This window comes from Megalobrama amblycephala, linkage group LG2 (genome assembly GCF_018812025.1).
Source record: "Megalobrama amblycephala isolate DHTTF-2021 linkage group LG2, ASM1881202v1, whole genome shotgun sequence".
Taxonomy (NCBI): domain Eukaryota; kingdom Metazoa; phylum Chordata; class Actinopteri; order Cypriniformes; family Xenocyprididae; genus Megalobrama; species Megalobrama amblycephala.
This window is the reverse complement of record NC_063045.1, coordinates 18,992,684-19,016,386: the sequence shown is the minus strand read 5'-3', so window position 1 is coordinate 19,016,386 and position 23,703 is coordinate 18,992,684. Positions and strand designations below refer to the sequence as shown.

Sequence of the window (23,703 nt, the reverse complement as noted above, 5' to 3'; positions counted from 1 at the left end):
TTTTAGTTGTTTTCCCCAATTAAAATGCTATAGTCATCATGAAATCAAAATAGTAGTTTTCTTGTAAAATTCATCAATGCATTTTTCAAAACAAAAAAAACTAAACAAAAAAACATCGGAATTGTCTTTGTTTTGGTATGTAACACACATTTCAAATAATTCAACCATTTAAATAAAAATTATAATTTATAAAATTATAATTATAAGTTTAAGTGCTTGAGCATGACCAGAGAATAGCTCAGATTTTTTTTTAAAGTAATTTTATAAAAAGACTTCCTCAAATTATTATGCAAGCCCATTTCTAAAAGCAGCAAAGTTCAAAAGGTACTGCGTTGCAGTAATGACCCAAATATAAACACAGTTTTGCTTCGTGACTATGTTGAGCGATGTGAGCAGAGGGAGCGGTTTAGACGCATAATTGAACATTTAAAGAGGACAAGCTTGGGGTAATTACGCTAATTAAGAGCAGTAACTAATGAAGCCATCCCTCCTGCGACACAGTCACAGTCCCTCGTACCATTACTCGCCATTAATCTTCCATAATCACCTATGTCGTGCGTTAGGGACATTCAGACATGCAGCAAAGCATTATGTGACAGCCAGCCAATGGGAGGAACATTTCAATCCTTACAGTGGCTTATAATACTGTCCAACTGGACTAAAATGATGAATAAATTAGATTTTAAGAGTATCGTTCACAGACCAGGCATACTAATTCAGCATGGTACTGAAGCACTGACTGCCAAATAAACTGGTACACACAGTCTCTTTCCAAAGTGATCTGAACTGTTAACTGCAGGGCATTCTGGGCATGGACCACCACTCCAAAACAACCCTCGGTGGCTGCCAGTTTCTACTACTTTTTTCCCACAGTTTGAAACATAAATGACAGTACAGAGCCAACAGTATTTTACAGAATAATGGACAGTGGCTGGACAATGGCCTTATAATTTCATTCTGGTAAAAATGTTCAAGTCATGTACATCATTGCGAGTATGGAAGTACAATCATAGTCTAAGACATTATAAAAGGTAGGAAATAGATTAGTGGTAAAAACAAAAAACAAAAAAAAATATCAATGGCTGTTAAAAAACAAAAAAAAACAAAACGGACCCATCTGAAAATAGGGTGCTTAGCATGATTTGAGCTAAAGAAGAAGATGTAACGATACAACTGATTTTGTCACTGAAACGCAATCCCCTTATCCAAACATAATCTTGACAAACCACATTATATGTATTTCATTGAAACAGATGAGTGCTGTATGCCATAGAGGCATAGTTCTAAAACCCAGAAGATAATTATATGATTTGTTATAGAAGCTCCATACTGAAAAGTATTTTTTAAAACTGATTCTGAAATTCTCATTTTTCTCATGGCTACATATTTTATGTTTACTAACAAGGAGAAACTTAAAGGGACAGGGTGATGGAAAAAATATGATGGGAAAAAATGTTTTTGCAATCACTCGCAAAACATTTGCACTTTCTTGGAAATCTTGTGCATTCTCGGTGAAATGCAATACTTTTCCAAGTGAGCACAAATGTTTTTATTGGTGTTGCTAAACTGGTGATAGAAATAATATGAGGAGAGAGTAAAAACTATATTTCTATGTTTTTGCAAGCAAACGCAAAGTTTGTCAGGGAGCACAATACGTTTGTGAGAAGCTTGTGCTCACTATAGCTATTGCATTTAAATAGTTTTCCTTCTAACTCATTATTTTTTATCTCCAGTTTTGCTTTTATTGCAAAATAGTTTTTCCTCCAACCAGTTTTGAGTTTGCTCACAAGCATTGTGCTCTAATGCAAAACCTTTGTGTTTTCCCTCCTCCTCATATTATTTCTATCACCAGATTTGTGTTCCTCTGCAAAAGTATTGCATTATTCTGAGAAACTTTGAGTTTGCTTGCAAAAGCATAGAAACATTTTTGGAATTTGAATGCATTTTTCCTCTTATTTTTTCTTTAGGGACTCACTAGATAGTCATTATTTAGCAATTATCCAAAATTACACTAACTTTAGATATATACACAATTATATTATTTGCCACTTTCATTTATACATCAGTGGAGGAAGTACAGGAAATGATGCAGTAAGGAGGGAGGGGAGGAAATCTCAACCTGGATTCAAACCTGCATTTCCCACAGAAGTACCAAGGCTCGATGTGCCACAGAACATGCAACAACCACTAAGCCACGGCTCAGTTAAATATTTAGTAACTCGTCTGCATTTTCTTTTCAGGCCTTAGGTTTCTCAGGCTACAGCTCAACACCGATCTTGGACAGTGATGCCACCTATTAACATTTAAACCTAGTGGACGGCTGGATGTAAGAAGAATCACTTTACAGGCTAGCAGTGGCAGTCTTTAAGCATTGGTCCTGGTGTTCAAGCCCAAGACTGTTCCAGCAGTCACCACCTGAGTCTGACACCAGACCTGAAGGCCTGCACTGAGATAACAAGGTGCTAGGGAAGCTCTCCAGGCAGCTAAAACCAGCCAACTAGACCGAAAACAAACTAAAGCAGGTTTGTTTAGCTAAATATATCGGTATGTAACTTAGACACTGAAGGAACTTGCATAACTCAGCAAAGACTGCAGGGAACACCAGATCTGAGAGCTTAAACGCACTTTTGTTGTCAAAGCAGCAAGGTGATTTTGGAAATGTACCATCCTTTGGGTTTGTGAAAGGTGTTATTTCAGAACAGTGGCAATATCACAAAGTGCAGAGGCTTTTTTAATGCCGTCTCTTGGGGGGACGGCACTACACCAGGCCAGTGTGACTGCCAGACAGCTCTGCTTGTCTGTTAATCTGCGCTCGCTGTGAAAGGGGGGTAAGCGGATGGCGCTGCCAAACACGAGACGCACTGCAGATGGCAACACTTCCATATTCTGTTTCTTTTCTGGCCGACTCTCCTTCTCACCCACTGTTATTCATATGCATGAATATGTTGTGAATACAAGCACCATCGCTTTCCCTATATTTCCTGTTTCGCCGATTTTCCCCCCTGCATCCATGCTTATCGGATGACAATTTCGCATTCGGCGAGGTTCGGACGCTTTTTGAAATGTCGAGCGTAAATGTCTCAAACGAGCAAGGATGGAGATGTTACAGCCAGAGCAAAGCATGCCCATGGCACACTAGCTCAAAGTGCTTGTGATGCCCGCATGCTTTTTCTGGGTTTGTGCCGCAGCACTGCGATGGACATCTGCTGGGGCTTGGTGAACATATGTTTCCACAGCGCTCCATTTCCAAAATGAAAAACATAATGTCTGTCCAATTAAATATGCAAAAAACAAACACCTTTTTAACTAGCTCAAAAGACATTTTGTCATTTTGAAGTTTAATATTTTGATTTCGTGACTCTTTGGGAACTTTTCTGAGACATGACTTTTAAAAGAGTTTCTGACCAGATATTAAGAATTTAAGAGAAATTCAATTGTACTTTAAGCCTTTTTAAATGCATTTTATTTTTCCACCTTGACATTACAACAACAACAAAAAACACATTTGTTAATGGGCAGGTTGTGAAAAGTCTTATTCATTAAAATGCAAACATTGTATTTAAACGAACACTTCGAAGTAGCTTTTTTTACACAAACATATTGTATATACAGTAAATTAGATAAACAAATAATTCAAATTTCTAATAATTATACTTTACTCATCACCAACAGCGCAAGCTATTGTTATGATCCCAACCACGACAAAATTAATTGCATTGTTTGGTCCCAGCCAGTCCAGCGTGAAGTCTGTCATTTGTCCAGTTAGCACATGGATATGATTAACTGTGGCAGGAGGCATGAAAGCATTGAGCCTTACTGTAGGCTGATCAAATTAATTATGCTAAATAGCAAAGGAGGGAGAAGGCCAAAACTACATTGTTCGCTGTGATCGGGGCTTAGTCCATATACCAGCCGCTCAAAACCACACTGACAGCAGTGCTGAAGCCCTTTGAAATGAATACTATCATAGTATTTGATTTTCAATGTTTTATGTCACAATATGCGACCCTGGACCACAAAACCAATCATAAATCGCATGGGTATATTTGTAGCAATAGCCAACAATACATTGTATCAAAATTCATTGAGTCAAAATTATTGATTTTTCTTTTATGCCAAAAATCATTAGGATATTAAAGTTTCAGTCTGGCATTTTTCCTCTTTGTCGCCATCTCTGTTTGAAACCTGCGATTGCAGTCATATGCGGAATTGTTATCGTTACGTGCGTTGTGCATCTGCACGGCTCCTCGGCACAGATGAATCTAATGTTTGCTGTTAATCACTACACTGGTGTGGAGAATCACAGATTGTAGTCTTGAAAGTATGAGCAATATAAGAATTTTCACCGGAAAATATCATCTGAACAAGTAACATGTTAACCACTTTTGTTCTGACTGAGGGGAAAAGCATTAGCCTACAATAAAAGCATTAGCCTGCCAATGGTGATTAAATCTAACGATCGCTTAGCTCATATCGCATCAAACCGTGCAAATTATTATTGTTGTTATACTTTGTTCTAAAATTGTTAATGTTAACAACATCAGCATTGTGTGACTATGTGTATTCTGGATTACAATCCGCCATCAAAATGATAAGTTTTATTATTTCAGCTGCTGTGAGAACAGGCTATAAATGATCCGTTACAAGCAGCATCCTCACATGATAAAGCTGACTAACCTGGGGCCCATTTCAATAAGGAGGTTCAACCAACTTTGGGTTAAAACTTGAACTCTGAGTTGACTTACCCTGAAATGGGAAACTCTGAGTTTTCCATTTCAGAACAGCTGAATTCAGTTAGTTCAGTCGACTCAGAGTTAAGTGCGTGCACCACGACTATGAAAAGCCATCATCAATGGAGCTCCGATATTACGATTCACCATGGCAACAGCACGTGACAAAATGACGTCTGCATACTTCTGAGTCATTGCAAGTTTAATTCTTATCACTGTTATAATATCAAAGGTGAAAACTGGCAGAAAGGTAAGTTATTGAACTAATATTCATTTGCATGGTATCCCACATGCAAAAAAAGAAGAAGAAAAAAATAATTTAACAGGATGCAACAATAAGAGTGTAAATGATTTTATCATTATTAAACACTCGTTAGGCAATTTACTTCCACTTTTAGAACATTTTCTTCATTTTTATTGAAAATAAATGCCTTTCTGATGTGATATAGGAGAATAGCAAGCTCGGCAAAAGGCGGATTCAAACCCATTCAATCGCATCACAAGTTAATTCTCCACACCCAACACACTACTGCCTACACCATACCACTGCAGCCATAGACATATAATGTGTTTATTATAATGTCTATGACTGCAGCAACAAGAATGTGTGTCAATTTTAACCTTGTGTGACATTGGTGGGCGGAGCTACTGTAAATTTGCACCTAGTAATAGACACTCCAAATAATCTTGTTTTCCGTTAGCATTAAGACTATTTTTATTACCACACTGGCAGATTTTGATAATTTTACTTAAAGGGGTACTTCACCCCTGGAAATATGAATGTGTATTTAAAATTGGTCATTTATGTAGTAGAAATGTGAAATTATTTTTGAATTTGGAGCTTTCTAGACTGAGAAAAGGCAGAAAATGTATTTTTGACTAATGTGGATGAAAGACAACAACTCCCAGAATGCACTTGTTTTGCTACCCTTGCGAGGCCACGCCCAAACCACGCCTATCGGTTACAGGCGGCATTCAGGAAAATTCAAACAAATAAATCGTGAGTTAGTTCATACATTTACAGCGAAATGGTGCTAAATTGCTTTGTACCTGGATGTACACCCAAAACCAGGAAAGGACAAGTAAGTTTCCATCATTTTCCGATTAAGTTAAAGATTTGGAGCGATGTAAACAGTGGCTGCGGGCCATCAAACACCCGAAGTTTGGAGATGACACCGTTATAGAAAACCTAAAAAAACGCAGAATATGTAGTCTCCATTTCAAGCACGAGGACTACGAACCAAATATCTTTGCAATGAAGAGAACCATTCTGAAGGACACCGCGATACCATCTATTTTCACTTTCCCAGAGGACGAACAGCCTGGGCATCTGGTACTAAGCGTATTCGCCCAGAGGTAAGACTCGCTGATACTAGACTGATAACACAGTAGCCTATATGTAGTGTTGTAGGTAGCAGTAAAACTGCAAACTTAGCAAAGTAACGTTAGATAGACAATTACATATAAGTTGACTGTTATCAAAGTAAAGCCTTTGTTCTGTAAAACTGAGTTTATTTATCTATTTATGCTAACGTTACCACAAAAGCCTGTTGCTGTATTGGTTGAGATGACTGCAGAGACCTATAAATTTGCGAGATGAACCACTGACCACTGCAGACAAAATAAAGTTAATTAGCCTACTGTAAGCTTAAAAATATATTGACACCCACTTTTGATAAAATCTTTGATCTATGTCCATGAGTAACCTCAAAAGCGCATATGTATGGGCGTGGTGAAAAAATGCGGAACTACCTGCTATTACTGGCTGTAGTTTTAAGCCTCTGGCCAAAAAAGCCTCCGATGACGCAAAATGACGATTTTTGCGTCATCGGAGGCTTTTTTACAGAATAAAAATGCATAAATCTCTCATCTCGGGCTGATATGAAGGGGGAAAGCACGCTAATTCGAAAATACTAGTGGTATTCTACTAATACAAAGCTTAATGCTAAATCCTGAAGTAACCCTTTAAGTAAAATGCACTTAATTTAGATCACCCCAGGAAACAAGACTAAATATCTTATATCATTTTCGTATGTGCAAAATCCATCTTGATTTAAGAATTTTTAGATATATTTTAGATATATTTTTAGATACCACAAAAAATACTCAGTACGAAAAGCATTTTTGCAGAGTGAATGAATGAGTGAACTATTTAAATGTCACTTGCACTTTAAAAAGGGGGAGGAGACCGAAAGAAACTCTGGGTTTACCGAAGAAAACCTGCTCCTGACCAGGTTAGGTTCACAGAGTAAGTTACCATGGAAACTGACTCTGAGTATAAGTTACCTCTCTTTCAGAAACAGGCTTGACTTAACCTGCTTTCTCGGGTTTGACATACCTCCCATTCTGAAACGGAAAACCCAGAGTTTCCCCTCATTTCAGAGTTAACATAGTCAGAGTTTTCACTTAACCTCCTTTTTGAAACAGGCCCCTGGACTCCTTCCTTCTGTTTACAGATGTGACGTAATGACGCAAAGATGAACTGCTGAATGCTCAAATTTCCTGAGAAATCCACCAGGTTGCTCTTATTATAAAACATTATTACAAGCTTTTTTTTTTAAAAATAGTTGTACTGTATCTCAGCCAAATATTGTACTATCCTAACAAACCATACATCAAAGCTTATTTATTCAGCTTTCAGATGATGTATAAATCTCAATTTCAAAAAATTGACCCTTATGAGTGGTTTTGTGATCCAGGGTCACACACACATATATATATATATATATATATATATATATATATATATATATATATATATATATATATATATATATATATATATATATATATATATAAAATATAAATATAAATCAAATGTAAAATAATTGGTGAAAAAAATGAAAATGATCGCATAATTTACTCACCCTCAAGCCATCCTAGGTGTATATGACTTTCTTCTTTCACCTGAACACAATCAGAGTTATATTAAAAATATCCTGCTCTTCCAAGCTTTATAATGGGAGTAAATGGTACCTTAGATTTTGAAGCCCAAAAAGCACATCCATCCATCATAAAAGTAGTCCACATGGCTCCAGGGGGTTAATAAAGGTCGTCTTAAGTGAAGCGATGCATTTTTGTAAGAAAAATATCCATATTTCATATTACATATTCCATAACTTTAATAAAATATAATCACTGGCTTCCAGTAATGATACCATTCACTCCCATTATAAAGCTTGGAAGAGCCAGGATATATTTTTTTTTAGCCTAACTCTGATTGTGTTTGGCTGAACGAAGAAAGTCATATACATCCATGATGACTTGAGGGTGTGTAAATTATGGGATCATTTTAATTTTTGGGTGAACTAACACTTTAATGGCTTTGCTGTCAAAACATCTCACAGAACGCCTGCTCAAGAGTTTAATCTGATAAGTTTTTGGCTTTGTTTAATTATGTTGTGTGTCAGGGGGATCACCTTCAGTTGCCCACTGTCCTACTCGTCCCCTCCTTTCTACAGTACCTTTCTCCATTTTTCCTCATTTACTCTCATTTTTCTCTCCACACCTTATCTTGCACATGAGGCCCTCTGCCAAAATCTCAATATGTTGTGCACCTATAGTGACGATTTTCAATTAATGCCTCCATTCATCACCGTAGTGATCTAATTCTGGATGTCCCTGTTCGAGAGGGAACAGTGTGCTACGATTTATTATGCCTTGGATACAGTAGCTTGGTTTACCCTGATGGACTTTTCCATTCAATCACATAAATTGTTGTCAAAAGGCCTACAGAATCCTTTTTGTTGTTGTTTCTTTGTCAGCCAATTACACACTGACTGAAAGGCCATCATAAGTTTCTTCAACTATGGGTACTTTTACAAAATAAACTAAGTAGTTTATTTAATTTGTCCACTAACAATTTCCAACAGTGAACATACACACATTATTTTTCTTGAAACAACACGAGCATTTTCAAAGTGTCATACACAGCGTCAAATATTTTCACACGTTTTTTGCATAACTTGACAAAACTCAAAAAGAAAAAAAAAGGAACAACACTCAATAAAATATTGTGAAGAGATATTTACCTTGATTCTTGAAGATGAAGAAACAGGAAGTATAACACAATATGGTTTTAAGCTAAAGACGCTACGGAAATAATTTATTTTAACTGTTACACACTAAAAATGGCGTCTTTTTTAACGCCCAAAAACATTTAAGACACCATCAAATCATTTCAAGTTATTCATCAATAATGTTAAACGCAAAGCCAAACATTTCTAAGGAAATATTCAGGAGCCACGAAAAAGGTGTGTCGTGTGGATTTGTGCGCATGCGCGATACTTCTGTTTCCCGCCCAGTGCTCCGCGCGTGAGAAACTTTTTACCTGTCAAGTGTGTATCTGTTGTTAAAAATGTTGTTTTTCTGTTCAACGGAGATAGTCGAGATAAATCTTCATCTTAAGACCATATTTGTATATTTAAGGTGCTTAAAAAAAAGTTAGTTTGTGAATATATAGGAACTGACAGAAATGTCGTGTTTTTCGTGTTTTGTCAACTACAACGCGTCCCGTACGGTACACTGAGGTAAAAAGCGTAATTTACGCTTTATCTGAGGTAATTTACAGTGTTTACTCCACAAACTTATTTGAACTTGCATCACATTTCATTTAAATCGTATATTAAATTTAATATACGATTAAACTTTAAGTACTGGACTCAGTTATTCAAAAAATGAAAAGACATTTATAGACAAAAACAATGGATTTTCTTTTTCATTCACCAATCAATTTTTAGGTTTCAGGATTTTCTTTAACCAAACATTATATAAAGATGATTCTCTACTATGCTATGAACAGAATGATTTGATGTACTATTTTTCTTTATGTGATATGTGTGTAAAATGGGCATAAATGAGTAGGCCCATTCTATATAATGCATCTATAGATTGTATCTAATTTGCATATGTGTTCCTGTGGCAACATGTCATGAAAAAAGAAGTGTAATGATTGGCAACATTTTCATAAGAATATATAATATTTCATAGGAAAATTTATATATAATTTCTTTCCCTATTCACTTGTTGTGTCTCCCAAAATGCCTGATTTACATGCTCTAAGTCCTGGTGTCCACTACAGTCCTTGCCCTGTTTTGTAACAGAAATATATTTGAAAGACCATAACTATTTCCTAAGATGTTGATTTATGACAAACAATTTGAAAATTAGTCAGATTTGAATGATAATTACAAAATATTATCATATTTCCATAAGAGTGTTAAATTTGATCATTCAATTAATGTGAGTAATTTAAAGACCAGTGATACCAACATTTGGTATCACTGAAAATCCCTGAATGTGCTTTTTACAGGACATCCAGACATAAAACCGTGACACATACGTTGTCAGAGAAATTTGCTAAAATATAATGTCCACTCTGCTTGGGTCTCATGAGGATATGGCAACTCAAATATGTTTGGTACTGTATGTTAAATTTGATTTTATAAATTACATATTTTTATAAATTATGTTTTTTTTGTTTTGTTTGCAGAACTGAAGAGATGGGGTAATCAGTGGGAAGATAAGTGAAGGTCAAGACAACAGTGCTGAGGATGCTGCTGGCTGACATGGGACATCTCAGTGACAGCTTTGGCCGCCATTCATCGCCATTCTATGTGATTAACTATGATGTGCCAGGATGGACATCACTGAGGCGGGTATATTGTAGGGCAAGAGCCCTGCACCACACAAACCGCCTATTGCCTTAAATGGCAGAATGGCACCACATCTTGTTTTGGGGAGATGCAGCACTGTGGCATTTGGCATACCTTATCAGCATTTGGCCGCCGTTCATAGTGTCTGCAGGGCTTTTTTTCTTCCAGCGTCCCAGTTTTTGTACTCATGCAACATAGCAAATCCTTCAAAAGTTGTATGTTTTTCTTGACTCAGCCATCAACTTTCCACTAACAAAATTGATGAATGCCTTCAAATGATGCATTATGATGTCTTTAAAGATTTGTGGGTATAAATAGCACTGAAGGACACTCCTGAAACACTCCCAGAGAAAGGTTATCTGCCAACCAGTCATTAATCTGTTGCATGGGGTTAATTGTCTTGGAGTTTGTTTCCGTGTCAACTCGGTAACAAAATGACCATCGCATTAAAGGCATTCATCAACTCCAATATTTAGAGGAAAAGTTGCCTGGGTGTGATTATAATGAACGTGAAGCTGATATAGCACATCTTGGCCACGTGTAGATGCTTGAAGCAGATGGTCCTCATGGCCATAGCTCAAGCCTCTTCTCTTTACTCCACTTTCTTATCTCTGCCAGGCCCTTAGTGTCTGGCTGTGCGCTTCTGGCACCCGTCACACACAATATTCCATTTTCACGCACACAGGATTTATCAACCATAAACACAGACATGTGCGTATTGGGACCAGCTGTCCCTTTCGATTCACGTTCTTACTTTTTGTGAATTTTATTTGTGTTACATCCACACCTTTTTGAATCAATATTCGAACACTCGCACCAATAAATGTCCGCCATGAATAACGGCGGCCGTGTTTTTCCAGACACATGCCGTGCAGCTCCAGTAAATAATTCTGGATTTCATTCTCATTGATTCCAGACAGGATTTTTCCAACAATGGGTGCATTATTGGATGGTTTTCCCTGGCTTCCTCTGGCAAATTGAAACATTTTGGACCGCGCTAGGGCAGACGACCATGCGGTGTGTTTCTAATTGGTGGAGCGCATTTGCAGCAGGTCCCTATTACTTTCTTTGTTTAGCGTTTATCTAGCAGGCGAATTCAAGCGGAAGTTTTCCACAGTGGCATTAGGCTTCTATTTCTCTCAAGTTAATCTCTTATTGGGAAGTATTTCTGTCATCGCTTGTCTACAGTAGTTTAAGCTCTCATATCTTGGAGTGTAGCAGGCCTGCATGTGACATTTCAAAGACATTGTTGAGGTATCGGTCATAACAGCCGAGTAATATCAATGCTAACATGACCACAGATGACGAGGAACTGTTTATTTGGCTTCATGCAATTCCCTTTACAGTTTAATAACCTGGAACATAATGGCATCTGCCAACAATCAGAAGGGAGAATGCATGGAAATAAACACTGGTGCTTCCTGGTTTTGGCAAGGGCCTTAAGTTTGCTCTGCTGGACATTTTCTTTAGCTTATAGAATTAAGGCCCGGTATACTTCAAACAAAGTTCTTTTTCGTTCTTCGTTTAGGAGTAAAACGAAGTTCGAAATGCGCGACCAGCGATATACCGTAAACGAACATCTAACACCGCCCACACTGCTGAGATCGACATTTAGATGAATATGTAAATATGTGCCGTGCACTTTCTTCTCAGTACTAAAACAAACCCAACAAGAATGAGAAAACAGCAAGCATTTATTATAGAAAGAATCAGAAAAGCGTCTGATCATAACAGCATGGGTATGTTAGCATGAGCTCTGCAAATTAGCACTCCAGTAAAGTCACGTCTTCATATAGCACTTTATTTAATAGATTGCTTAAAATCAAACAGCTTTACAGTATCGAACATGAAAAACAGTGTCATTGCCTCATTTCATCAGAAGCACAACTTCATTTTGTACTATAAAGCGGCTATCCAGTGTGTTCATGTTTTCACCCACGGAGCTCTTACCTCGATGAACTCTACAGATCAAATGAGTCAGAGAAGACTTCCACGCGAATGAAGGCGGATCCTCGGCGCACACCTCCTGTTACGTTATCGTCACTGACCAATGGTAGTACGAAGGTGTTTTGCAGCAGGACCGAACTTTTCCTGAAAGTTTGCTTTGGCAAGTCATTTCGAACTTCCAAAAAGAACACAAAACGAACTTCGTTTTGGCCTGATTTTGTTCGAAATGACGTCACATCAGTTCGTTCTTCCATTTCGTTTGAAGTATACCGGGGCCTTTAGGCTATCTAGGATGTTAAAACTAGATCAGGTCATGCACAGCGGTGTTATTTGTGCTAGTTGATCATTTTATTTATTGCAAGAATATAATAAATGACACATTTTCTATCCGTTGGATCAATGATTGTTGAATTTGGCCTATTTTTTTATATATATATTTTAAAGTTCTAATTGCATCTTATTGTTATTTCTTTGGACCTCGTGTAGTTTTTTTTACAAAAATTTCATAACTCTGTCAACAGAACAGAACAAGTGCCTGTCCTATGTTTTTTTTTTGTCTTTTTCGATAATCTGTTTCACTTGAATGCACATTATAATATGGAAGAAAAAATCTGTCGCTACTTCTTTGTGACTTTAATGTTGTGAATTTGTTGATCTTTTATAAGCTCAGGTTATAGTTTCATTTAAGTATCAGCTTAGTCTCAGATGTTTCTCCTAAAATTGTTTAGGATAGATATAAAGCATTTGTCTTCTTACAGAAAGACCATTTTTGAAAGTCATATTGAGATTTCTCAGAACATTGTAAGGTTTTTCTGGAACTAAAGACACCTTCCTTTTTTTTTTTTTTTTTTTTTTTTTAAAGGAGAAATTGGGGACATGTTTTGGCAGGTAATAAAACCAGTGTTTTCAGCCGGATACTAATTTTACATTAACAAAAAGTTAGTAAACATAAATATAAAGGCTATCAGAAAGCATTTAGATTAGGTAAGAAAAAACAGGCATGTAATGCTTAACCAAGTATGATGTGACATACTACAGCATGTGGAAATGCTAAATGTGCATGAAGAGAATGATTTGTTTTGGAAAATGAATTTGTCATATATACAATTTGAAAACAGTTAGTAGCGTCAATGTAGCGTGATTTCAGGAGCATGTCGTTCATGGTTTGCAGATTGCCGGCTGCAGCTGGTGATATTTTTTCTGAGTTTCCCACAGACCAGATCTTGATTCCAGCACATGTATGCTATACTGTAGATCTATTCAAAACTTCAGACCTGCTTTTGATTTGCTAAGTTTCCTGTTATAGAGAGTAACTGGCATTGCTAGGTGGCAGAGTGCTTTTCCATCTCAGAGCTTGTGTCAGATAATTTTGGGGCATTTGAAGTAAAATAAGGTTAGCAAGAAGATGCCGTAGTGTGTAATTTGATTTTTCACATAGATTGAAATGGACTTTCTAACCACTGTATGAATGCAACAGAAATAGACAGATTATTTAATCCAAAAAAGACTGAAATGTCTATTTTTGCATGTATTGAGACTCTGACTTTTAAAATGGTTTATGAATTATGATAGAGATATTGATAGAGATATCTAATCACTTATTTTTGTCTAGGTTCATTTTGTCATTGATTATCCACAGTGTTTCAAATACATTGTTTATTGAACATCCTTGAATACTGTTCTTCCTTTTTTGCTTTTGTTATATATAGAAAATGAGTCAGTTATATCTTCAAATATGTTATTTTCCTCACCAGGACAGAGTTTATTGAAGTAAGATTATTCTATGAGATGTCACCGAAAGTCTCAAGAAACTTGAGAGCAAATTTATCAAAGCAGGTCAGATCAGTACAAGAGTGCCTTCTACTGGGCAACAGAGGAACAACAAATTTTGTGTGTTTTTCTATTTCAGTAAATGATTTGTGTTAATATGAATTTCGCACATAAAGGAAGGTGTTAATTTTATCTGCATTATTCTTTTGACAGTCATTCTGTAAGATAAGATATTTTAATTGAAATTCTAAAATGATAGATTCTGTAGGCAGTTTATTTTCTGTAGATTATTATTTATTTGGAGAAATGTAATTTAAATACTGACAGTTAAATAGGTTATTTAATAGGTTATGTTTACATATTTATACTCATAGATTTGATCCGGTGATCCCACTCGCTTCATTTACATGCATCTTTCCTTATTTAAATGCTGTTTGGATCCACAAAACATTTCAGAAGCAATACCACTTAAACAGACAGCATTGTTGAAATGATTACCTCCCAAGCTTTCATAGTGAGAGGGCTATAATTGCATTCCTGTGCAATGTTAGCCCAGTATTTGGCTGTGTGTGGACCCTGATGACCTGTGAGATGTATATAGTAAACAGTGCTTGCTGGCCGTATGGCACGGCTCCCAATCAGGGCTAGTGTCCAGACCCCTGCCGTTCTGTTCGCAGGATTATCTGCCGTCATTTTTTGTTTTTTTAACCAAGCCCAGCGTTACTGCGGCGGACTTTAGTTTTATTTTAAGTCAGAAAGTTCACACTAAAAGCACTTAAAACTCATAGTCTTATAATAATAATAAAACTAAAATTTCTTAAAATTTTGAATAACTTACTCTAATAATATTGCCAATTAATTTAGCCATGTTGAGTTTGATTGATGCTAAGGACATAAGTTTAATTACATAAGGCATTTTCAAGAGGTTTGTTTTAAAGGTATTTTCAAATAAGCAAAATAAACTGAAAAAGTTGATGACCAAAAAAAAAAGTTGATTAATCTGTCTATAGGTTTGCCGACCCAGACCCTGGAGTAAGGGTTACCTGTGGCGCTCCACTTCTCCTCTCCCAACAATGTTCCCAATATCTCCGGCTAAATCACATTCCTCAGCCAGCGTCACAATGGGAGAACTGTTTGATGGTTAGTCTCTCCCTCTCTTGCCCATGTCTCAGGTATTCCCCTTACTTAGGAACCTGAAGCACCCAAACCTCTCATAACCTCTGTCGCTATATCACTTTTATGCTTGGGAGACAAAAAAGCTTTTGAGAAAAGAGAAAGTTTTAAAAGTTAAAAAAAATATATATAGTGATATTGTGTTTTAATAATAAAACCGTTTGCAGAAAAAAATCAAATAATCTTTAAAAAATATTTTAAAAAGAATGTACCCGCATGCTTAATTTTAAAGATGAATAAATGATTAAAAGTTTTCTTTAATTAGAATACACTGTAGAAACTTACAGTGGTTATACAGTGTCGACGTAAATGATATCAGGATGGATAACTTTGTTAATAAATTACAGTAAAATAATTTGAACATTGTAAACGCAGAACTGTCAATAAGCGTTGAATATTTCTGTTGGTGTGCTCGACTATGATTTGAAAATAAATTTGCCCCCAAAAAGAAACCTTTTTCCGGCATAGGGGGAAGAAGTCCAAAACAAAACATTGCATGATAGTCTTTAAGTAGTTCCATCTGTCCAGCAGAATTTCAGGCTAATAGCCTGTGGCGCATCAGTCCGTTCCCTTAACTCCCGCAACCTGACTCTGTCCTATTAAATCTCTCCACTCCTCCAAAAAAAAAAGTGAATGAAGGAGAAAAAGATCTTGAGCAGACCTAAGTCAACTAAATTGTGATAGTGATGATGATGGTGATGATGATGGTGATGGTGGCAGTGATGAAGCGCGAGCCCTAATTAAGGAGAAAAAAGGACCTCAGGCACTCAGTGATGTGGAAAAAAAGGGCTCATCATTGTGGTGTATTTTTTTAAGGACAGCTCGCTCTGTGAGCAGATGACTGCCGCTCACCTTGCCACGGGGTCTGCGTGAGATTGGTTCATTGTCAAGGATTTTTTTTACCCATGATTCCATATGGTATGGAGTGGGCTACATGTTGCCCAACATGCCAGTGCAAATGTTTTCTCAATTAGGTGTCTTATCTCCGGTGAGTGCACTAGCATCAGATGAAGCTTGCTGACAGCGTAATGGCAGCTAAAACCTCGGAAGGCTCCATCAAATGGCAGCTCTGCTACGACATCTCGGCCAGGACTTGGTGGATGGTAAGTTGGCAGCGACCGAACCTTTTTTTCTTCTTCTTTTTCTTTTACCTTTTTTTTTTTTTTTTTTTAAAGAAAAACTTCCCTCCTTCGTTTTTATGCACACAGAACACACTTTGTTTTTTGAAACTCCTCTCTTCCTTTTTTGTCCAGTTGGTGGCAATTAGTTTTTTTATTGTAGTTTTGTTCCACACAATAGCTCCTCTGTGGGTCATGTCACATTTATCTTCTTTGTTTTCTCTTTAATGTACTCCTCTTTTATTGTCCACTTTGTTAAAGATGTCACATAACAATTGACTTTGTTTTTTCACATACTTGAGTACGGAAAAATATATCCTCGTCGAAAACAAAAGCTCTTTTGTCACTTTCGCACAAGTGACATTTCTCATTCATTCATTACTTTTCTGCTGTCAGTCCGTATCCGCAAACGAGACGTCCCTTGTGTGTTTTTTTCTTCTCCAGCGTCTTCCGCTTTCACTTGACAGAAAAGTTTTGCACAGGAGTCCAAAGAAGGAGAAACAGGACAGGTCTTGCATCGATTCTTTTAATCCCTTGTTTACACTGAGGTTTTGTGGTGCACGCGGTCGCTCGCTCAGTGCTCAGTCTGTGCTCCGCTCCTCGGCTATGACACTCCGTCGCTGCAATTAAAGCATGAAGAGGAGAGAGGGAAAAAAACTCCAAAGTGTTCTGGGACAAGACGGACTCTGTGCCGGGGCAGATTAACTTGCTTGTTGTGGTCAGTGAGGCCAGACAACCTTTGACATAACTGTCGCTCCACCAGAAATGAAGAGAGGTGAAAGTGGGAGAGGAAAAAAAGTCTGGTTTGTAGATCGCAGCAAGATGAGGAGGGGTAGGGATTCACAATAGTCTATTGTGGCCGGCAGTTACAAATGAGCCGCGTCGGGTACATGAAAGGCTTTTCAGAGTGTCCAGGGTTCATTAGGCAATGATTCATTAGCCCTGCTTGAACTTAAACAGCATTATTGCCTTCGTTATTATAATTGCTATTTTTTTTACAAACCTTCATGGTGTCCGAAAGAACTTTTTTGTTGTTGTTGCACACACTCGTTTGCCAACTTAAACACTAGGTAGTTGTGTTGCACGGGAACAATAACTGTATTATTTGCCGGTTAGAGGAGCATAAACTTCAGATCTCGGATTGTGTCTCCCCCTCCTTTCACTTTCCCCCCTCACCCGGGTCACACAAGCTTGTCTCTCTGTATGACACTGCTGAGGAAAGTTGGTGAGAGAGAAACTGGAGTACATGTTTCTTTTACCGCCTTTATGGGAAACTACTTGAGCGCCCAGATTAGAGGAAGAGAAATGCTATATTCTGGTATCTGGGTGGAGGGCTTAATGGGATCGGTGCAGTTTCTATGAGGGTGGTTGAGGGTGGTAATGTGCACAAATTCTTCTTCGTGATGCACACTAGGGCCAGGGCTGTAGAGGCACCGCGGGAATGTGAGCCTGTGCAACTGCTTGGGGACTTTTTTTTTATCCCTTTAGTTTGTCTTTAATTTGTCAGATTTAGTTCTGATTTTTGAAATGTTGATGTTGTTGATAGTTCAGTTTTGCTGATGAGTTTGTATGCTTTTTATTATTTTTTTTTATGTTGATCATAAATTGTACTTCCTCTTATTAATTTGGCTTGCAAAGATAACGGAACAGAGATGCGTGACATTACTCACATCTGTCGTGCTGGTCTTAATATGTTTTGCAACTTAATGACAACATTTTTAAATTCTTTTGTTGCTTTGCAAATCTTAATCTTAATCTTAATTAGTACAAAAAGCTTTTTAAAACCTGAATGCTAATATTTGCGTTAAGGATATTAGAATATCAGTGTTTTTTTGTGCATCTTTAGATAAAAGTAGTTGATATAGTTTTAAATTATGAAATTGAATTCTACAAATTCTAAATTCAAATTCGATGAATGCTTTTGCAGAAATATTGTGAGAATTTGAAATATACCTTACATATTCAAATTGTCATTAGTTACATCATTAATGTTTTCCTAATTCAACATGTGGCCAAGTTTAGATCAGAAGATTTTGTATGCAATTGTATCTGCCATATTGTATTTCCACACATACAGTAGATTAACAATAATGTTGATTTTAAATGTAACATTTGTACACACACACACACACACACACACACACACACAAAGAATTATTTTAAATGGTATAAAATAGGATTTAATATTAGTATTGTTTTGTTGCTGTTGCTTACTGTGTTTTTCTTTAAAGTTTAAAGTATTGTTTTTCTTTAAATAAAAATTCCTCTAAAAAATATCATTCAACATTTTGATTTGGTGAAGTAAATACTGGGTTTAGTAATTAATTTTTCATTAGTTCATGTGGTGTTTTATGTATTTTTTAAGGGGATAAAGGGAAAGATACAAACAATGAAAGTATTAATAAACTAGAATTGTAGTGATTTGTAGTTTAATGAATGGATCAAAATGTGACTTTCTCAGCCCTCCTTTTCTTTGCCCATTTCTGCTTTTACTTGACCAGTAATGCCTGAAACATCCAGACAACCAATACACTACTCTGTTTACATTCATACTAAAATTATTAAATGTCACATGGCTTTTTATTTGTGCATCTATCAGTTCTTTAGTTTGTCGTCACAGTTGGATTGTCAGAACATTTTAGTTTTTCAGTGGCAGTTACTCATAAAATTTGGATAATTTAAGAACGAGCAAGACTGACATCCTCACTTAAAATAAAATCGTAATCATCTATATCCTTTATAAAGATTATTTAATGGCCGACATGCATGTTGACATTTTTTTTTAAATACCCGCTGCAATTAACACCGCTTGTTCTCCTGCGGTGCTTGAGCTTTTGGGGCAGAGAGGAGGACCAGATCGGGCGTGATGTCCACTCACCAGTGCACTAATGCTGCTGTGATGGGATCCCTTACCACCTAAGGGGCTAATGGGATTTTATCCTCTGTACAATTGGCACTTCTGTAATCTGCTTGTCAGTGAGCAGAAACCCCTGAGAGGCACCAAATTTAGAGGGAATAGGGTGAGGGCATAAAATCATTATATGATCGCTGCTGTAAGGGTCCACTGGAGTACGCCGCCCGCAGCGTTAACGTCACAGATCAAATTAGGTTAAAAGAGAGACAAAAACACTGTCAGGTTTCATAAGCCCTCCGTGTTAATTCTCTTTGCATGTGCTGTTTAAATGTGTTCTGGGTTATTGCAATATATTGAAGAAGCGTTTGAATAGGACCTTATAATTATAATGCGATATAATTATGTCCAGCTTATGTAAAACTTGTTAATTAAGGTCTTAAGGCGACCTTGAGTGTATATAATGGAAAATAAAATATTCATGAATTTGCCATTATTTCTTATATTGGATTTAGATTATTATATATCTTTTTATAGGACACTGCATGATTAGTAATTACATTTCATCTTTCATCTTTTTGTCCCCTTTGTATTTTTTACTTTTCAAAAACTCCAATGAAATACTGATAAATCATTTAACGTTCTGCAAGCACCTTTTTTGTCATTTAATTGTTTATTTAAAAGTATTGGAAGTGTTTTTTCTGTTATATGACGACGAATAATGTGAAATAAGCAACCTGGATTGTTAGAACAACTCACAGCTGGAGTTAATTGTAAAAAGTAGTTCAGTAAAATAGCAGTCCTACTTTTAGGTTATTTAGTAAAGCAGGTTTTATTTTATTGCACACACTTTGTAACGTAACAATACTTTAAAGAGCCAAGACCACATGACAAAACCTGACACAAATCTGTTGTGGCACTTTGTTTTACACATTGTCTCATTTTTGCCGCCTGTTGTCCGGGTAGTGTGTGTTATGTCGGAGTGGAAGATGTTTCTAATTTGGTCTCCACCGTGGACTACGGAGAAATGATTAGAGTGGAGGAAATTGGAGGATTAAAATTGTCTGCTTGAACTTCCTGAGCACCGCATGCTCTCTCAGTGTCTCTGCTCTGGGACTTCCAGGCCGAGCCCTGAAGCGAGGGAGCAGCTTCTCTATCCCACTCGCTCAGACCTCCAAAGCAGGGCTGGTGCTCAGGGCACACACTGAGCGTTCAGTGACTCTCAATCTGTTAATGTGCTCTACGTTACCAGCCCTGAATGACTCACCGCCCACCTGATGGAGTCGGAGTTAATTTGTCAATGGGTGACAGAACAGCACCTTTAAAAGCGCAATTCAGCGCTATCAAATGTTTGTTCTTTCACATAACACACACACACACACACACACACACACACACACACATATATATATATATATAATAGAGAGAGAGAGAGAGAGAGAGACCAAAACACACTATAATATATTTTTATATATTATACAAGTTACTCAGTAGGTAGACTTGCATTATAAAGAATTCTGATTTCAGAGTACTTTTTAACTTTGAAGACTTTCTGCTTGACTTAGGCAAAGTCTCTAATATCCGTTCATATGTTAAATGTCTTTTGTAGAAAATGTGCCTGAGGGTGTCTTTGCCTTTTTTGTAATGTGATGTATATCTGCTTCATGAGCCTAGTGTTTTATGCCCAGTTCCAAGAGCTTATTTTGTTACTTGTTTTCGTTTATGCATATATATTTCCTCCCCCCACATATTAAAACTGCCAGAAGCTGTGAAATGCGTGTTTGAATAAATTAATGCAGTGATGGGCACTGAGAATATTGACAGGTGAATTTTAGCATTCTCTCAAGCTCGCACTTGGCACACAATTGTTTTGTTGGCTTTCCATCAAGAGATGCGAAGAAACGAGGATCAGATTTGGATGTGGCTCTGTGGTTCAAAAAAAAAAAAAAAAAAAAAAAGGAAAAAGAAAACAACAGAGGAAGTAAAGGAAGCTGAATTTGGAGTCAGTTCAAGATATTAACTGAGAAACCTTTGTGTCTTATCAAATATGCTGGAACGTTTTGCAATGTTTTTCAAAAATAGGTGCTTCGTGTTGGATTTGTACTGTTGTTCCTTTTGAGACTGACATACTTCCTCACTAAAGTTTTAGAAGAAATTACATCAATGACTATTTTTAAGAATAGCATGCAGGATATATTTTAATCCTCCTATATATTTTATATAAAAATAAATATATTTATATAATAACATATATATTTACATAAAATAAAAAATAATATAAATATAATTAATCTCATATATGAAATCTGAATAAATGTTTCAACTTTTTCAACACATTATACGCATTATGCATATTAAATGTATAATGTGCTACATTTCTCCATTATAGCGACATAGACAGGTTGATGGCTGCTCCCGGTGGCCGGCCTGTCCCTGCTATGTGACACCTATACCCTTGCCAAGGCCAAATGGCCTTTTCTAAGCATGTAGAGCGAGCGTTAAGGACGATTTGGCCCAACTGCCGTAAAACAATCTTCCTCATACATGCAAAGTGTCTGTGTTCGTCTATATTTGACCTGATGCTATCAAAGCTGTTTGTGAGACGGTTCATCCTGTTGTCTCCCTTATACCTTCCCTACCTCCCCCTCTCTTCGATCTAAGCCCGTCTCTGTGTGTCTATGCTGTGGAATGAAAGGATCAATTGTGTGGAAGAGATGCGTGTGAAATCCCTGCTGTCTAGTGGGGGTTAGGGGTCGCTATGTGAGAAAAAGGACCCCTTTCTATTCCTGGCATGGCTCTGTGTGGAACGCCACTCTCGGCAGGACAGCCCCCTCCTCTTCTCTGTCGCTCTTTCGCCCAAGTCCGTCGCTTTTCTCGTACTCTCTCGCTCTCTATCTGCCCCTCTCTTTTTCTCTCCCTAGAGATCTATGGCTACTGGCCAAGACAGCTGGGTCTTTGGGCCAGTCTGGTGCCTTTTTCTTGCCTTGTTTGGGACAATAAAGAGTGAAGATGCTCCCTTCAGATGCTTCTTTTAGAGAGTTTAGGTACACTCTTACAAATAAAGGCTTTTTATTGGCATCTGTGGTTCCATGAAGAACCTTTAACATCCGTAGAACCTTTTCATTGCACAAAAGGTTCTTTATAGTTAAAAAAAAAAGGTTCTTTGGATTATTATAATTTTTTTTTTAATTGTTCTTCACAATAAGAAAAATGGTTCTTTTAAGAACTGTTTGCTGAAAGGTTCTTTGGGGAACGAAAAATGGTTCTTCAATGGCATCACTGTGAAAACCTCCTTTTTGGAACCATTATTTTTTAAGAGTGTAAGATAGAGATCACTCTAAATCCAGTAACTAAATCCAGTGACTTTTCCAGTGCAGATCTCCCTTTCAGTAATTTTCATATACTTTATACAGGCTTGATGTATTAGAAAGGTTGATATCAGCTCTTGAGGATGTCTCTGAGGAGTTTCTAAACCAGGTATGGATTGTGCCATGGCACTCATCCATTTATTTACCAATTATGGCCTCAACCAGAGTCTCTCATCTTTACAGTTTGGTGTACTTTTTTCTGCTTGTCTTTTCTACTTTTCTTGTTCCTCAAGCTGCAATCATCAGTTTGTTTATAAAGTTTTCGCTGTCATGTCTCACTTGATACTTGTCTTTCTGTGAACGCAGCGGCGGTTGTATGGCTCCGTACCCAAGTATGCAGAATGCGTGTTCCTTGGGAGTTGTCTTTTTTTGTCATGAAAAAAAAAGGAAACAGATTCCAAAAACACCATCTGGTATTTGGAGGGGTATTTTTGCGTCTGTATCTGTGTGTACGTGTGTGTGTGTTAGGGGGGTGAGAACTGTTTTTTTTTTTTTTTTCTTCCCTCCATAGCCTTCATCTTGGTCTCCAGCCACCCACCGTTTTGCTGCCAAAAAAAGGTGTAAGTTGCCAATTGAAGGGGGAACATGGGTAGTATTTGTGGGTGCGGGGCTTCACTGGTATCACTGGATCACGGCCAGAGCTATTATCCCTCCTAGTTTCTAACAGCACTACCACACTCACCTGCTCCAAAATATCTGAAGTGATCTCCAAACATTCAGTTCTTTGATTTATGACCGTAACCACTGAACCACGCCTTCCGTTGTAGAAGTCATAGTGCGTGATGTTTGCTTGCAATTGACTAAAACAAGTCATCAAGTACCTGGCATTGACATTTATTATATTGGCAATTATGCTGAAATAAACAGTGGCACCAAAACGTATTTGGACACTTAAGTCACAGTTGAAGAAATGAATTCTTTTCATTGCAGTGGCATTTGCAAAGAAATGCAAGTGCATTTTTTCAGATCTAACTACTTTTCCGAGCCGTTTTTTGATTTCAGTGTAATTTTTAGTGGATTAAGAAACTATGGACATGTTTCAGTAATATTTGACAACCGTAAATTGTCAAAATAATTTATCAATTTAAAATT

The 23,703-nt window shown here is 37.1% G+C and overlaps 2 protein-coding genes across 9 annotated transcripts in view; one reads left to right on the top strand and one right to left on the bottom strand.

The window, feature by feature from the left end:
- Nucleotides 1-8,979, bottom strand: part of frem1b (Fras1 related extracellular matrix 1b) — a 61,929-nt gene extending 52,950 nt beyond the window's left edge. For all 3 annotated transcript variants that reach the window (XM_048164787.1, XM_048164784.1, XM_048164795.1), the window contains exon 1: nt 8,762-8,979. The gene's annotated coding sequence lies outside the window, so the exon portion shown is untranslated. The remainder of the gene's footprint in view (nt 1-8,761) is intronic.
- A 3,588-nt stretch (nt 8,980-12,567) lies between these two features.
- nfia (nuclear factor I/A) overlaps nt 12,568-23,703 on the top strand; it is a 170,184-nt gene continuing 159,048 nt past the window's right edge. For 2 of the 6 annotated variants that reach the window (XM_048164733.1, XM_048164755.1), the window contains exon 1: nt 12,578-16,377. In XM_048164733.1, the coding sequence (XP_048020690.1) occupies nt 16,282-16,377 (96 nt within the window). In that variant the 5' untranslated portion in view covers nt 12,578-16,281. Of the gene's footprint in view, nt 16,378-23,703 lie in introns of all 6 variants that reach the window. The other 4 variants (XM_048164715.1, XM_048164723.1, XM_048164749.1 and 1 more) reach the window with 4 other exon arrangements.